Source organism: Euleptes europaea, chromosome 4 (assembly GCF_029931775.1).
Source record: "Euleptes europaea isolate rEulEur1 chromosome 4, rEulEur1.hap1, whole genome shotgun sequence".
Taxonomy (NCBI): Eukaryota; Metazoa; Chordata; class Lepidosauria; order Squamata; family Sphaerodactylidae; genus Euleptes; species Euleptes europaea.
In genome coordinates this window covers 80,147,926-80,162,483 of record NC_079315.1, presented here as the reverse complement: position 1 = coordinate 80,162,483, position 14,558 = coordinate 80,147,926, and the positions used below count along the sequence as shown (strand labels likewise).

General features: G+C 44.3%; 1 protein-coding gene across 2 annotated transcripts in view; it reads right to left on the bottom strand.

Moving 5' to 3' along the window:
* Positions 1–982: 982 nt before the first annotated feature.
* The window catches only part of FAM172A (family with sequence similarity 172 member A), a 273,486-nt gene continuing 259,910 nt past the window's right edge, over positions 983–14,558 (bottom strand). For both annotated transcript variants that reach the window (XM_056848719.1, XM_056848720.1), the window contains one exon: positions 983–1,125. In XM_056848719.1, coding sequence (XP_056704697.1) covers positions 983–1,125 — 143 coding nt within the window. The remainder of the gene's footprint in view (positions 1,126–14,558) is intronic.

Sequence of the window (14,558 nt, the reverse complement as noted above, 5' to 3'; positions counted from 1 at the left end):
CCCCCAATCTCAGATAAGGAAATGGCTGGGGGAGGGGGGGACACACACTGTCAGGCGCACTGTCTTGCTACCATCCAGCATTGTAAAAAAAATCATTAGGAAACCCATCGGTCACAAAATAGATATTCTGGTCGAATAAAAAATAAACGTTCCAACCAAGTAGCAGAAGCAACCCCCCCCCCAAAAAAAAACACCAACACTGGCGTTTGATCTACAATATATTTGTCGCTAAGGCGTCTTCCTAATTTTAAAATGACTCAGCAACCCGCCTCCGGAAGACCCCAACCCCCAATCCCTCCCCCCCCCCAAGTAAAAGAGCGCTCAGTAGAAACAGGTCTGGGTGCAAAAGGAAGTCCTTTCCAGTGTCCAGATTTGCAGGAGCCTCGACGCCAGCCCGGGGCCCTTAAAAAGAGGGAGGGAGAAGCCCCCGGGGGGGAGGAGGGGGCAATCAGTTCAAAAGCCTAAAAGGGGACCGGGGGGAGAGGGCCCGGCCGGAGAGCTCCGAGTCCGGTGTGTGTGTGGGGGTTCCCTAAAGTAATGCACGACTAAGTCGAGGCGGCTCCGATTTGGTTTTTTTGGGGTGTGGGTGGGGGAGGCAACTGGCGGCGGGACGGGGCCGGGCGGGCACTAGGACCCGGGCGGCGTCCCGCCACCAGCTGGGCGCCGGCCGCTGTCAGGGCAATTAGAGCCGCACCGGGGCCGCGCGGCGCGCCGCGGCTGTCAGCCCTAATCTGCGCGCTGACGGGCAGCCGGCGAGGCGAGCCGCAGCCCGCAGGAAGCGCAACCAGCGAGCCCGTATTGCTTTGACAGCTGCGCTCGCCCGGAAGTAATGCAAAACGCTACTTGGGTGTAGACGCGGCGACCCCTCTGCTCTCGGGAGAAAGCAATCTAATGAGGGGGCCGGGGCGGCCCGCCCCCCACGCTCCCCCCCCACCCCCGGCCCACCCCCAGCCGCGCGCTCCCCCTCCCGCCCGCCCGCCCCCTACAGCTCCTCGTAGCGGATCCTCTGCGAGCGCCGCGTCGGAGCCCCTCTGCCCGAGCTGTGCTTCGCCTCCAGCGCCTCGCCGAAGAACCGGAAGGCCGACGGGAAGCTCTTCCACGAGGTCAGCTCGTGCCTCTCCGTACCTGCCGGAGAGAAAGAGCAGCGCGTCACTGGCGGGTCCCGGCCTGGGGGGGGAAGGAAGGAGGAGGCGGTCGCTCTCCCCGCCCTCTACGGCAAGCCGCGGGGGTCACGCCCAGGAGCCGGACGCCCGCCGCGGGATCGCGCGGCCTTTCCCTCACAGCCGCTCCCTCGCGCGCGCGCGCACACTCCCCCCTCCCCCCCGTTAGCTCCTTGGCAAGGGAAATGGCGCGAGCCATTTCCCTTGCCAAGGAGCTAACGGGGGGGGGGGAGTGCGCGCGCGCGCGAGGGAGCGGCTGTGAGGGAAAGGCCGTCCGGCTCCTGGGCGTGACCCCCGCGGCGTGCCGTAGAGGGCGGGGAGAGAGGGGGGGTCACCAGTGACCCGGGGGTGTCGTCTCCAGGGCCTTTTTGCGCCTTAGCCCCCCCCCCCCATGGCTAACCAGTTTTGAAAAACATGTAGAGGAAAAAAACATGTAGGAAAAATAAATAAATAAAAGCACAAAACGTTTTATAAGACGTTGCAATTAATTCTCTTCTGGCTCTGTCGACTCCTTAGGCCGCGCCCTTTCGGAAGGCCGCTTTCACGAGGCACTTCGATCGCGCTGTATTCCCCCCCTTTATTTAATATACAAATCCAATGCCTCTGTGACTGACATTATGCCTTTTTTACTAAGCGACAGGGACCCCAAGGCTACATCGTCAGCGGCAAGATGTGTTTCAGTCCTTATATCCCTCCGACACTAGATAGATGCTGCTCGAGATCAATGGATCAAGGAGCTTCTAAGGCAGGGGTGGGGAACCTTTTTTCCGCCAAGGGCCATTTGGATATTTATGACATCGTTCGCGGGCCATACAAAATTATCAACTTAAAAATTAGCCTGCTATATTTGGTCAAACGTTTAGCCAAGAGGCACCACCGGAGATGGCTCTCCGGAGATGGTCTGCCACGTAGAGCGACTCGCTTTTGAGCGGATCGCCAGGCTTAGATCCTTCTGAGCTAAAGATCTGCCAGGACCCACAGAGGGCCAGACCAAATGATTTCGCAGGCCTTATACGGCCCCCGGGCCTCATGTCCCCCACCCCTGTTCTAAGGGATAAAAAGGGGGAAAAAAGGAAAGGTTACAATTAATTCTGTCCCATAGCACTGTTGAGGTACTTACCTTCAAATTAAAATATATATATATAAATTGCCAGTTGCATTTCCCCCCTAAGAAACTAATCTGTTTGAAACAGTGCCCCTCAGGCCAGTTCTGCGCCCCTCTGAGGTCTGCGCCCTAGGCGGCGCCTAGTTCACCTAATGGGAGCGCCGCCCTGGTCGTATCCACCACCACCACCACCCCGCCCCCACTGAGCTCCTTCCAAACCAAAACTCCACCCTGCCCAGGAACTGCCCCCAAACCTCCAGGAGTTTCCCATGCTGGAGTTGGCAACCCTACCTAAATCCAGACAAAGCGCAAGGGCCCGCTTTAAAACAGTCTGGGGTGCTTCCTCATATCTGAGCGCAGCCTCAAGGGCGGGATGTGGTTACGCCACAGCATTCTGCACATGCTCAAGACACTGCCCTCCTAAAGGGGGGGTGCTTCCTTGCCTCAGCCGGGAGAAGGACCTCTCTGATCAAAGCTCACTATTCCTTTTTTCTGCATCTTTCCCGGTAGGATTAATGATCTTCATTGACTCGTGTTGTAGGGGGAAAGATGCTTTCAGATCTGCATCCTTGCCTGTCCCTCACTCCCCAGGTTAGTCTCCCATTTTATTAGGATCGGAAAGGGGGACCATGTTGATCTGGCCTCAGCAAATCAACAGGCCAAGCCAGGCAGCGTCAGATCCAGCATAGGCACCTGCTGAACTGGGCTGCTTTAGGTGACCAGATGCGGAGGAAGATAGGGCTTATTTTGGGCAGGTGCAGACTTTCTCCTGACAAGTTGAACCTACCAAAATCCCATGTATGCAACTACCAAAGATACAGGAGTCCAGCCATCCTGGATTTTGAAAGAGGCACATTTTGGAAAGCTTAAAACAAATTTCCAGCAGCAGACAGGTATATGTTTGACCTCAGTTTAGGAAGCCAAACACAGCTTTAAGCAGAAGTGGTCCTTTTCTCCACTCTCTCCTGTAATAGCTGCTTAATTAAATACTTTCTCTGGGCTTTTATATATTTAAATACATTCTCTTATCAGTGATTTCACTACTGTGGGCCAGAATTCAGTAAACCAGCAGTGATTTTGCATAAAAATAGCAGATCCCCCCCCCCCCCGCAAATTGCTGTTTAAAAAGCACGTGCCCGCCCAAGGAGTCTTCTGCAAAGAATTATGCACTTATAGTTCATACAGATATATGGCTAAACAACCTACCACTTTATACACAGTTCTGGTACCTTCACAGTCTGTATTCCAGAAAAAGGAGAGGGGTGTTCTGTTTTTGTTTTTTTCCTTAGGTTTCCTCTGTGTCACAGTTATTTGGATAAGGAGTCTCCCCCACACCAAAAAAAAACAACCTTTCACTACCCTGCAGTCTTTTTATTAACCAAACAGCAGCATTATATAATAATACTGTCCCCCCCATCCACACCCACTCCCTGGCAACCAGGTGCCCTGAAAGAGTTCAGAGCCCTTCGGAGATAACGCAATTATGCAGAGATGCTGCTGGGAAGCCTCCAGATCCCAGGCTCCTGTATGATACTTTAACATTGTTAATGATAATTCTCCACTCTGTAATAGTAGGTCATTGCTATGGTTACTCTACAATGGTGCAACACTTTGCTTTCCCCTTCAGCTATTCGCTGAGACCTGGTAACCACATTTGTTGCCTAGCAACAGTTTTGTGAGAGTATCACAATCTGGGAGTTACAACAATAAAGGACATGATGGCCCTGGCCTACCCTGAAGGAGAGCTTGCCTGACGGGTGGTTGGGTGTCTCTGGGATAGAGGAGATACACACACAGACACACACACACACACACACACACACACAAAACATAACTCTGAGTCCCTGCTGGATCACAGCAGCGATGTGATATCAGCATACAATGGCAAAGCTTCCCCCATACAAAACCAACTTTCTTACTGCCCCCACAAAGAGATTCCCTCTCCAGAGGCAACCACCACACAAAGACCTGTCCACAGTTTATATACCTGTTTCAGCGGAGACATGCTTTGCAAATTCACTTCATGCATATATCCCCCAAACCCTTTTAACGCTTAAGACTGGCCACTTGAAACAAGGATAACTCTGCGCTTTATAAACGAGACAATCGTACATAAGCACCTTTTGCACAAAGAGTTTACATCACAGCCAAGGTCCTGGAGGCCTTCTTTTGAGAGCTCAAAGAATTCACTGACGCACAAAGAAAATGACAGATTCTGCTTTTGCAAAGGCACCTCAGCTGCCCACAGACACGTCTTGTGCACATATCTTGCACGTCAACACATGGTGTACCTTTTGGCGTACAGACTGTGAGCAGAAAGGCAATCAAGTGCCCTACATGCTGTCCTTTTAAACAGTAGTAGCGACACATTTTTCTCCCGGCTTTTGATTCCATTTAAACAGACACCATCAATAATCAATGTTCTCCATTCACAAATCTGCTTCATGTGCTATTCCATTCTGCACATTTGCGTGGTGGGGCGCTTCTCTGGACAAATGTTCTCCACACCTTTCCCCACCCACAGCACAAGAACATTCCCCCTTCCAGTTGTTACAGACCTCTTAATCCCTTTTCTCCCAGTATACGTTCATTTGCAAATATGGGCTTATGTATATACGGAGTTATTTGCAGAGAGAGTTGGATGCTTCGCTATTTATTTGAGACATTTTCCTTTTGTGAACAGCCATCTTCCAGCTACACATGACAAGAAAATAAGCGAGAGAAGCTATGTGCTAATTGTGCTCCTCGTCTTTTTTCCTTCACTATATAACCTATACTTTGCCTCGGGAGAGATCATCCTCACTCTAGCTTGTGTTACCGAGACTATGATCAACTTGTTAAGATTTCCAGCAGCAATACTCTTATGCCACCCTCTCCAAAACCAATTCAGGCTTTTGAATCTAGAGGGACCTGATGATTCAATGGGCTAAGGCAATTTGAACTCCCTCTCCTCATTGTCTCTTACTAGTAACAATCTCACTGATGGATGAACAATTTCCCTTGTGGTAAAATCACTTCGACGGCTTTTTACTTACTACAATTATGATGATCTTGTTGCTTGACTAGGATTGCTATGAAATCCTAGCACTCTCATCTTGTCAAGTATAAAGGCTGGCCCTTCATAACATTTGAGATGCCAGATTCTGCTCATAGATATTCACAGTCAACTGTCAAGGAAAAATAGGACTGTATTTCACAGCATGCAAAGATTATGACCACCATCTGTGGACGTGTCCAACTGTTCCCTTGTTATGCAATGATTTCACCAAATGGAAAGAGGTAAAAATAGAAGTCTGGGGTTGTTCTAACCAACAGTGAGATGACATGGGCATAGGACCATTGGTAGGGCAGTTGGCTGATTCTTGGAATATATATAAGGAGAAAAAATCTAGCTGAACCAGATAACACAGCTTGGGTATGAATATGGTCAATAAATGTAGATCCCCAAAACAGTCGCATATCCTCTGAGTCCAACCTCCTTCCCCCACAGGCCCCAGCCTGAATGGAAACTATATGCAATCCTGCTTTCCTTCCAGAATGCCATGCTGCCAGCTGCACTCTGCTACCAAAAACTAGGGAAGCAGGAGTGCAGCACGCATGCACACTCCTGGCCTCCTACCAGTATGGGTTATTGGGACGGTGCTGGTTTTGTAACCTGCGTCAAGTTTTTCCTGCATCTGAGGGGGACCCCCCTGAAGGCAGGAATTTGCTCACACTGTCTCCCTAGGCCTGTTTTGTCACCCAGAGCATCTACATGCAGTATACTCATTTTACTAGTAGCGGAGGTAAAATTAAGGAGACATTGGACTTTGGCTGCAGATTTCTAGGGACCAAGATGGAACCAACCAAGGCAACATCTAATTGGTATCCCAATTACTGGCTATAGGTTTCTATAGAGCAGCTTCATGAAACATTTGTTGGTTGGAAAAAGGAGGTAGTAGATGTCTATGATCAAAGACACTGATTACAATTTAGTGAGAGTTACTAAGAAGCATAATTGGGAGAGGCAGCTATTAGTATAAATTCTTTGCCAAGAGGCAGAATGGCTTGAAGAGAAGAAAATATGGAATATCTGAAATGGGTGAATAAAAACTGTTTAAATTTAATGCAAATGCACTGAGTAATGTATAGAATAACAGCCCAACAACTTTCAGAGATAAACCATAGGGGAATTAATCAGAGGACCATGATGTAATAAGCAAGTATATTAAAATCAATGAGTGGGTGAAGGCTAGAACATCCTGGAATATCCTAGAGTTAATTTTTCTCAGTTGCACCAGAAGCATAAATAGAAATATTACATCTAGTTTCACAAAAGAGTGCTCCAAGAGATGAGGATAGAAAACAGCTGCTTTGGAAAAGAAAGAAAAATTCTGAGGTAGCCAGTTTAAAAACGGGAAGTAATATTTAGGCAGGCAGTTTAAAGAGGAAACTTGAAAGAATGCAAAACAGTTCCAAATTTGTCAAAAGTATTACAAGGAATTGCAAGGCTTTTTAATACTAAGTGAAAATAAGTAATAATGACAAAATTGATCCATTAATGAATAAGATGAAATAGATTTTTTTATCTAAAAGGAGTATGATGGTATACAGTTTTAATATCAGTCTAATAATAAAAAGTAATACTGACAAACAATGAAGACCTTTTCAATATCACTGTTGAATTAGGGGGAAAGAAACAGATGAGGGAATACTTAGAAAAATTTAATATACAAATCATCAGGTCTGGATGACAAGCATCACAGAATCGTAAGGGAATTAGTTAATGAATTTGCTGAACTACTGGCAATTATTTCTTAAAACTCATGCAGAATCAGGAAGATACCAGAGCACTGGCGTGGGTGGGAAACAACTATTGTATTACCTCAAAGTGAGAAAGAGAAGGAGGGAGAGAAATTACTGTGCTGTAAATTTAACTCCTGAAAAAAAATAACAGTGCAATCTTAAAAGGAAAAATACACATACACCTACAGATTAATGAGAAATTTAGAAATAAACTGAAGCAGATCTGTCAATAATTGTGTCAAGCACACTGGTTTTGACTGAATTACTAAAGACAAGCAAAGGATTATCCGAACGGGTGGTGCATGCATGCTTTTCCTGATATAAGACAGGCCACGCTGAAGTCATAGACAAAGAATTGCTGCTTTTATTAACCGAGGAGACCAAGGAGGTTCTGTTACCTGCCTGTTGTCAAAAGGCAGAGCTAGCAAGCTGTTGCATTCCAAGCAGTATAACAGATTGCCAGGGGCTGGGGCAGGATTCCCAGGACCGGAGAGTCACAGGCAGTGATCCTGAGCCAGAGAACCTAACATGTAGCAGTGGGAGGCATACAAGGATGTCCCTGCCTGTGATGGTATGATGGCACTGATCAGCCTATGTGGGGAAGGAGGAGAGTGATTAGAATCACCCACCCACTGTGGGTGCTGTTTTTTCAGAGTTGCCACAAATAGCACCTGCTCATGTGACTGTATACTGAATGTGTGTGTGTGGGGGGGGGTGCAGGGGTGCTACACTCCTTTGCATTTGAGTGGCCCAGTTCAGAAAGTGATCTAATGATTGTTCATGTTGAATCAGACAAGTGAATTTGAATTTTTTTAAAATTATTTTTTGCTCTGTACATGTGCTAAGCTTACAACTTACAAATGTTTTCTCAGCAATAAGGAGTATTGAGAATTAGCTGTACCACACATGATTATCCTAAATTTTGCTGTGCCGCCACAGAGATTTGTACCAATTGTTGCGTCAACGCAATGAAACTCACTCCCAGATGGCACCAATGTCGCAGGCGGAGAAGCCTGTGCATGTGCGTAGGGGCCAGAATTTCAGAAACCTACAATGTCTATATTGAGATCAAGGGGACTATTTCCACAAGACAGGGATTCCATCAAAATTAAATGATAATTGTAAATACTGGTGTAATGGGCTGGGTTATGTGCGTGGAACTGCAAGAAGGAATGGTATTAGGCTCACATCTTAAAACATCATAATCTGGAAGCATGAGAAAATTCCACATTAATTCATTAAATTAATTAGTAAATGAGATATTAAATGAAAGGTAAGGCAAACATTATAAGGATGGATAAATTATAATGAGGTAAATTAGACATTAAACAGCAAACTGCTAAGTACAATTTGGTGCCATATTTCCTGTAATGGTGATAAAAAATGTGTGCATCAAGCAGATATTAGCCAATTTTCTTGAAATCATATTTATACTTGAGCTTTTCTGGATTTTTTTTTTCCAAACCAAGGAGAAAGAAAATCAACATATTTGGGGGAGGTGTGGGAAGCTGTTGACATTTTATTATATTTTTATTTTTTGGAGAAAAGCCGCTCCTTAAACTCCTGTTCCTCATCTTGAAAAGTGAGCAACTTCCTTTGATTCCAGGAGCAGAGTTTAGAACCTTTATAATTTACGCATGAAGTTTCTAGCTGGGCAGGTCTGAGACTCCTTCTTTGGGTATCTACCTACTGTGCAGGACAAAAAAGCTCCTTCCATGGAGTTTACAAGCTATGTAGAACAATGAGTTCTTCCTGTGGAGTGTTCAAGATGTGTAAAATAAAGGTTTCCCCTGCTGTGAAGAAGTGAAGCAATTTCGGTATACATCTACCTCTGTAGGGAACATGTCTAGGTTGATACATTTCATCTTAGATATTTACCAACCTTGCTACCAATTTGACCAGGTTCTGAGAAGACCAGCAATTTCAGGAGACTTCTATGACCATAATCTAAATCCAGTTCAGTTGTTTGCACTTTATTTGCAAGACAAACCTACTTGGTGTCATTGATTTATGGGAGAAAATGTCCTAGTTCAGAAGATTTTTTTAGTGTTGGCACGAATGTGGCGTACATCAATGATTTTTGTGTGTGTTTTGATAACTAGTCAACCATGAAGACAATACCTGGTCAGAAAAGGGTTAAAGGTTCTGAGAATATTAGTTTTCAGAGAAGCAGTAGAAGTTTGTGACACAGAGAATTTCCCCATCTCCTTTCCCCCTCAAAATTCCTTTTATTTTGCAGTTCTCTATTTTATCTTCAGAGATAGAGGTCTCCCCTTCAGACTTTATGGGGTTCACCTGTGAGCAGCCCTGTCGAGAACCCAAGACAAGTCCTTTATACCCATTAACTCGCCAGGGAAACTATTTCAGAGTTTGATACCTGTGATATTAAAAGCCCTTTAAGCCTTCTGATTTCAAATGTGAAGTCAATGATCGCCGTACAGCCAACTTGCTTCAACCCAAGTACTTTCTCTCCCCTTTTCTATTACATTCCTCCCAGTTCATTTTTACTAAACTAAACAGGCAAAGGTTTTAAAATATCTTTCCATGATAAATCCTGTATTTCATAATCTTGACTGCTCTCCTTTGCACCTGTTCTGCCTTGAATTAATCCTTTGTAACATGGCTGATCGACGCCGGACACACTTCCAGGAGTAACCATGAGGTGGCTGTCCATAACCTTTAGCTCTGTGATCTATCCACCACACTCTAACAACCGCTTGGGAATCCAGGGAGGCCAGGGAATCCGGCAGGGCTGAGTTTAACATATGGCTGGAGGTTACAGATGAGGCCCTCCATGTGCCGAGAGCAATCACGTGGGTCATACTTGTCTGCTTTTAAACCATACAGCCACTTCGCACATTACCATTTTCACTCACATGTGCTGGAGAAGTTAAAGGCTCAGGAACAAGGGGGTGAGGAGGGCATTTTGGGGGCAAACGGAGAAAAAAACAACCTTCTTATGAAACTCTTTAAGAATGGTGAGTAAAATGCTTTTAAGACAAAGTTTCAAAACGTTGTTTAAGCTATACTTTATTACTTCAGTGTCTGGTAACGATGTAACACCTACACAAGGCAACCTACAGTATTAGGCAACTACTATTGTGATAATCTCTCTAGTCCTCTCAGCTGCCTCTGATTCCACAATGTCTTCTGCAGCATGTAAACAACAACACCAACAGGTCTATATTTACAGTGGATAGCCGTGTAAGTCTGTCTGCAGTAGTAGAAAAGGGCAAGAGTCCAATAGCTGTGGCTCACAAAAGCTCCTACCCTACCAGAAAATATTTTTGTTAGTCTTTAAGGTGCTACTGGACTCTTGCCCTTTTCTACTAGGTCTATATTTAGAAAGACATACATCAGAGCAACAAACAAGGTAGCATGAAAGAATAGACCCATGCAAACCTTCAGCTTTTTGGAGATGGAAAATTCAACACTGCAAGCTGTTGATCGTGTACTTCTTATAAATTAATGTGTGGGAAACACAACATTTTTCATTTTAATCATGATTCATGTCTGTCATTGTACGTCTTTAATTATTCATAACCCCTGATCCAACTAATCATAAGTATCCTTTTTATATTTTATATTTTAATTGAATCTTTAATTTCAGTGTTTCAGTGTTTGATCACCTTTTTCTTACTGTGCTCTCTTACAGATTGTTTTTCTCGCCATTCTAGGGTATTTTGGTCACCGGGCCCTTTTCATGGAACAGCTTACCACCAGATGGACTCTGAAGGCTGCCCAGAGAGCTTGCATCAGTTCAGGGGGCCTTTGCCTGAGATTGTTGGTACTGTACCTTTGTAAAGTTGTATAGGAGGGCTAAGTAGGATGTTTTATTGTATAAAAACAGTTAATAATTGTCACTTTATGATACCTTTTTTGCCACTTTCTTAACAACCTTAAAGACGGGATATAGATTATTTTAATAAATATAAATAAGTACATCTTCACAAACTGATTCTGGCCACTGTGTAAACAGACTGCTAGACTTGGTCTGATCCCACATGGCTTTTCTTATGGAGAAAGAAACAAAATGGTAGTATTTTAAAGGATAGGTTGCTGTATTATATTACGTGAGCTGATAAGGGCTGGGATAATAATTTTGTCTGCAGTTACTCTAAAACATTTTGTGTGATCATATAATACTGACTTAAATGTTATTATAATGTTTACAATATCTAGATTTCACCGTAGTCCATAGTACTATGATTGTTCAGCTGCAGGCAGATTCTATTTTATCTCAGTTGGAAGGAGGGATTGTTTCTTGAGGTGTGTATACACATCCCACCGTAAGTTCTAATAAACAGGTGTTGCAGGTTTCTGTATTGTTTCTATTTCTGGTAAATGTTGACTGTATAGAGAGAAGAATAAAGAGATCCTTTTGTTTACTACAGTGTTGATGGCTTCTATTTCTCAGTGGTTATTTTTATTTGTGTCCTATTCTCCCAACTGGTAAAAACTAGGATATGTTTAGCTGCTCCAGCTGTAGCACCAGAATATTTGTAATTATTGTTTGGATAAAACTAAAGCATTTATACCTTTAGATTTTGTAATATACCAAACAGTTCTCTTTTATGTGCTAACTTATATATAATGCTTTTTTGAGCCAGTGTGGTGTAGTGGTTAAGAGCGTCATACTAGTATCCAGGAGACCCAGGTTCAAATCCCTGCTTGTGCAATGGAAACTTGGGCCAGTCACAGTTTCTCAGCCCAACCTACCTCACAGGGGTGTTGTGAGGATTAAATGGAGGTGAGGAGAACGATGTAAGCTGCTTTTGGGTCCCCATTGGGGAGAAAGGTAGGGCGCAAATGAATTAAATGAATTAAATAATGCTTAATGTTTTTTTCCCTTAAAAGAATGCTTTTAGAGCGGATTGAAATATATCCAATACTTATTTTCCCAACTCCTCCCAGAGTTTTGTGTTTGAACAACCCACCAGAATGGCCATCACCTTCCCAATTCTTTCCACGGCTTCAAAAACTTTGAATTTGCTACTAGCATTTGCACAATTGTGCATTCAATGACACATACAGGATATGGATACATATGACAGGGATCCAGGACTGGCTGGGCACCACGTGTCATCTGAACTGGTCTTCAGCCTGACCACAACAGGAGTTAACAATAACATAATACACAGCAGGGCTAGATCCAATAAAACTAGTTTGCGTGAAACAGAATGTAATGCCTGAATTCTTCTAAAGAGAAATTTGCTCCTTGACAAAGGCTCTGAACCGCTGAATCCAACAGTCGTGCCATAGGCCTGATTGACTCTGACCGTCTTCTCAAAATGAGTATCTCAAAGAGAAACCTCATTCCTCTTCGTGGTGGAGCACTGCTCATGTGGATATGCTGTTCGTGTGACCCAGATAGTAATTCACAAATGCTGTGAATCACGCAAATGTGGGGCTCCAAAAAGGGATGTCATGCATGTGCTACTGTGGAGGCACCAGTTAATATAAATGGTGCCTCTGCATGCAGGGTTGCCAACCTCCATGTACTAGCTGGAGATCTCCTGCTATTACAACTGATCTCCAGCCAACAGAGATCAGTTCACCTGGAGAAAATGGCCGCTTTGGCAATTGGACTCTATGGCATTGAAGTCTCTCCCCTCCCCAGACCCCTCCCTCTTCAGGTTCCACCCCAAAAACCTCCCGCCGGTGGCAAAGAGGAACCTGGCAACCCTATCTGCATGAGTTCTGTTTCTTTGCAAGACCAGCAGGGGCTTGCACACTGCCAAGGAAGTTTGATTGGGGGGCACCAGTAAGCGTGTTATAGGGTGTGATGAAGTCACATGATTGGGACTCACTCAGAAAGAGAACACTGGGTAACTTCAGTTTTTCAGACTTCTTGGGAACTGTGTGGGTGGGTTTTCTTTAAAAGCCACAATGCTATAACCACAGTCAATTAATTCACTTATGGCTCTTCAATGAAAAGCAAAAAAGCCCAGAACCAATAAGGGATTTCAAAACCTGTCATTTATTCCTAAATCTTTAAAGATATATTTACAGTTTGATTCTAAAACCTGCAGTAGCTACTATATGCATGATATTATGAGCAGTCACCTTGATGAAGTGCATCGTGGTTTAAAACTTTTGCAGATCAGGTTGTTACATAAGGCATAACAGAGATATGATCTTTAAAATACTGAATCTTGAGAAATGTGACCAAATTACAGGGCCAAATGTATGGTTAGAATTAGATGTCATATGTGAAAATATCTCTACAACACTTTAGCAGCATTTATACTTTATTTGATTTTTGTTAAAACACTCAGGGCTGTTTAGCTTGGAAAGAAGGCAGTTAAGGGGAGACATGATAGAGGTCTGTAAAATAATGCATGGTATGGAGACAGTGGACAGGGAGAAGGTTTTCTCCCTCTCTCATAATTCTAGAATGCGGGGTCATCTGCTGAAGCTGGAGGGTGAGAGATTCAAAACAGAGAAAAGGAAGTATTTCTTCACACAACACATAGTAAAAATATGGAACTCCCTGCCCCAGGATGTGGTGTTGGCTGCCTACTTGGAAGGCTTTAAGAGGGGAGTGGACATGTTCATGGAGGATAGGGCTATCCATGGCTAGTTGTCAAAATGAATACTAGTCATGATGCATACCTATTCTTTCCAGGATCTGAGGAGCATGCCTATTATATTAGGTGCTGTGAAACACAGGCAGGATGCAATCTGGTGAACCAGGTTGCTTTCCCCACTCCTACACATAAGGCCAGCTGGGTGACCTTGGGCTAGTCACAGCTCTCTCAGCCCCACCTAGCTCACAGGTTGTCTGTTGTAGGGAAGGGAAGGTGATTGTAAGCTGGTTTGATTCTCCCTTAAGTGGTAAAGAAAGTTGGAAAATAAAAACCAACTCTTCTTCTCTAACTATTGAAGTCAGTGGGCTAAAATGGTGTAATTGAGCTTAGGACTGCATGGTCAGTTGCACACACTCACAAAAAGAGAATTTCAGCAGGTGCTGCTTCTCCTACCATGGCAATGCTCTGACAGAAGAAATGCCATCTGATACAATGCTACCTTTTTTGCAAATATCGTGTTTGTATGTAAAGTGCCATCAAGTTGCAGCCGACTTCTGGCGACCCACTAGGCGTTTCAAGGCAAGAGACTAACAGAGGGGGTTCAAAGGCATAGAAAACCTAATGACACCAAATCTGCCCACTTTATTCAGCACCTTGTTTTAAAACCAATCTGTCTGAAAACGCTGTGCTTATTCTTGTAAGCGTTTTATAGCTTGATAAATACACATGGATCGTTTATCCTTAAAATCAACTTAAACAATTGGTAACCTAAGTTCATATTAGGTATAGACAGACAAGATAATATTTCATTTGCACAGTTCCCCAATCAAATGAAATTATGTACAGCGTCAGAGACCATCTGAGCATCACCCAGTCACTGCTTGAGACATATGGGGAGGGGGGGATACTCACAGCAGCAAAGACAATGGCACAAAATGGCAGCTGCTGTATAAAAGGGACATTAGCAAAGATGATATT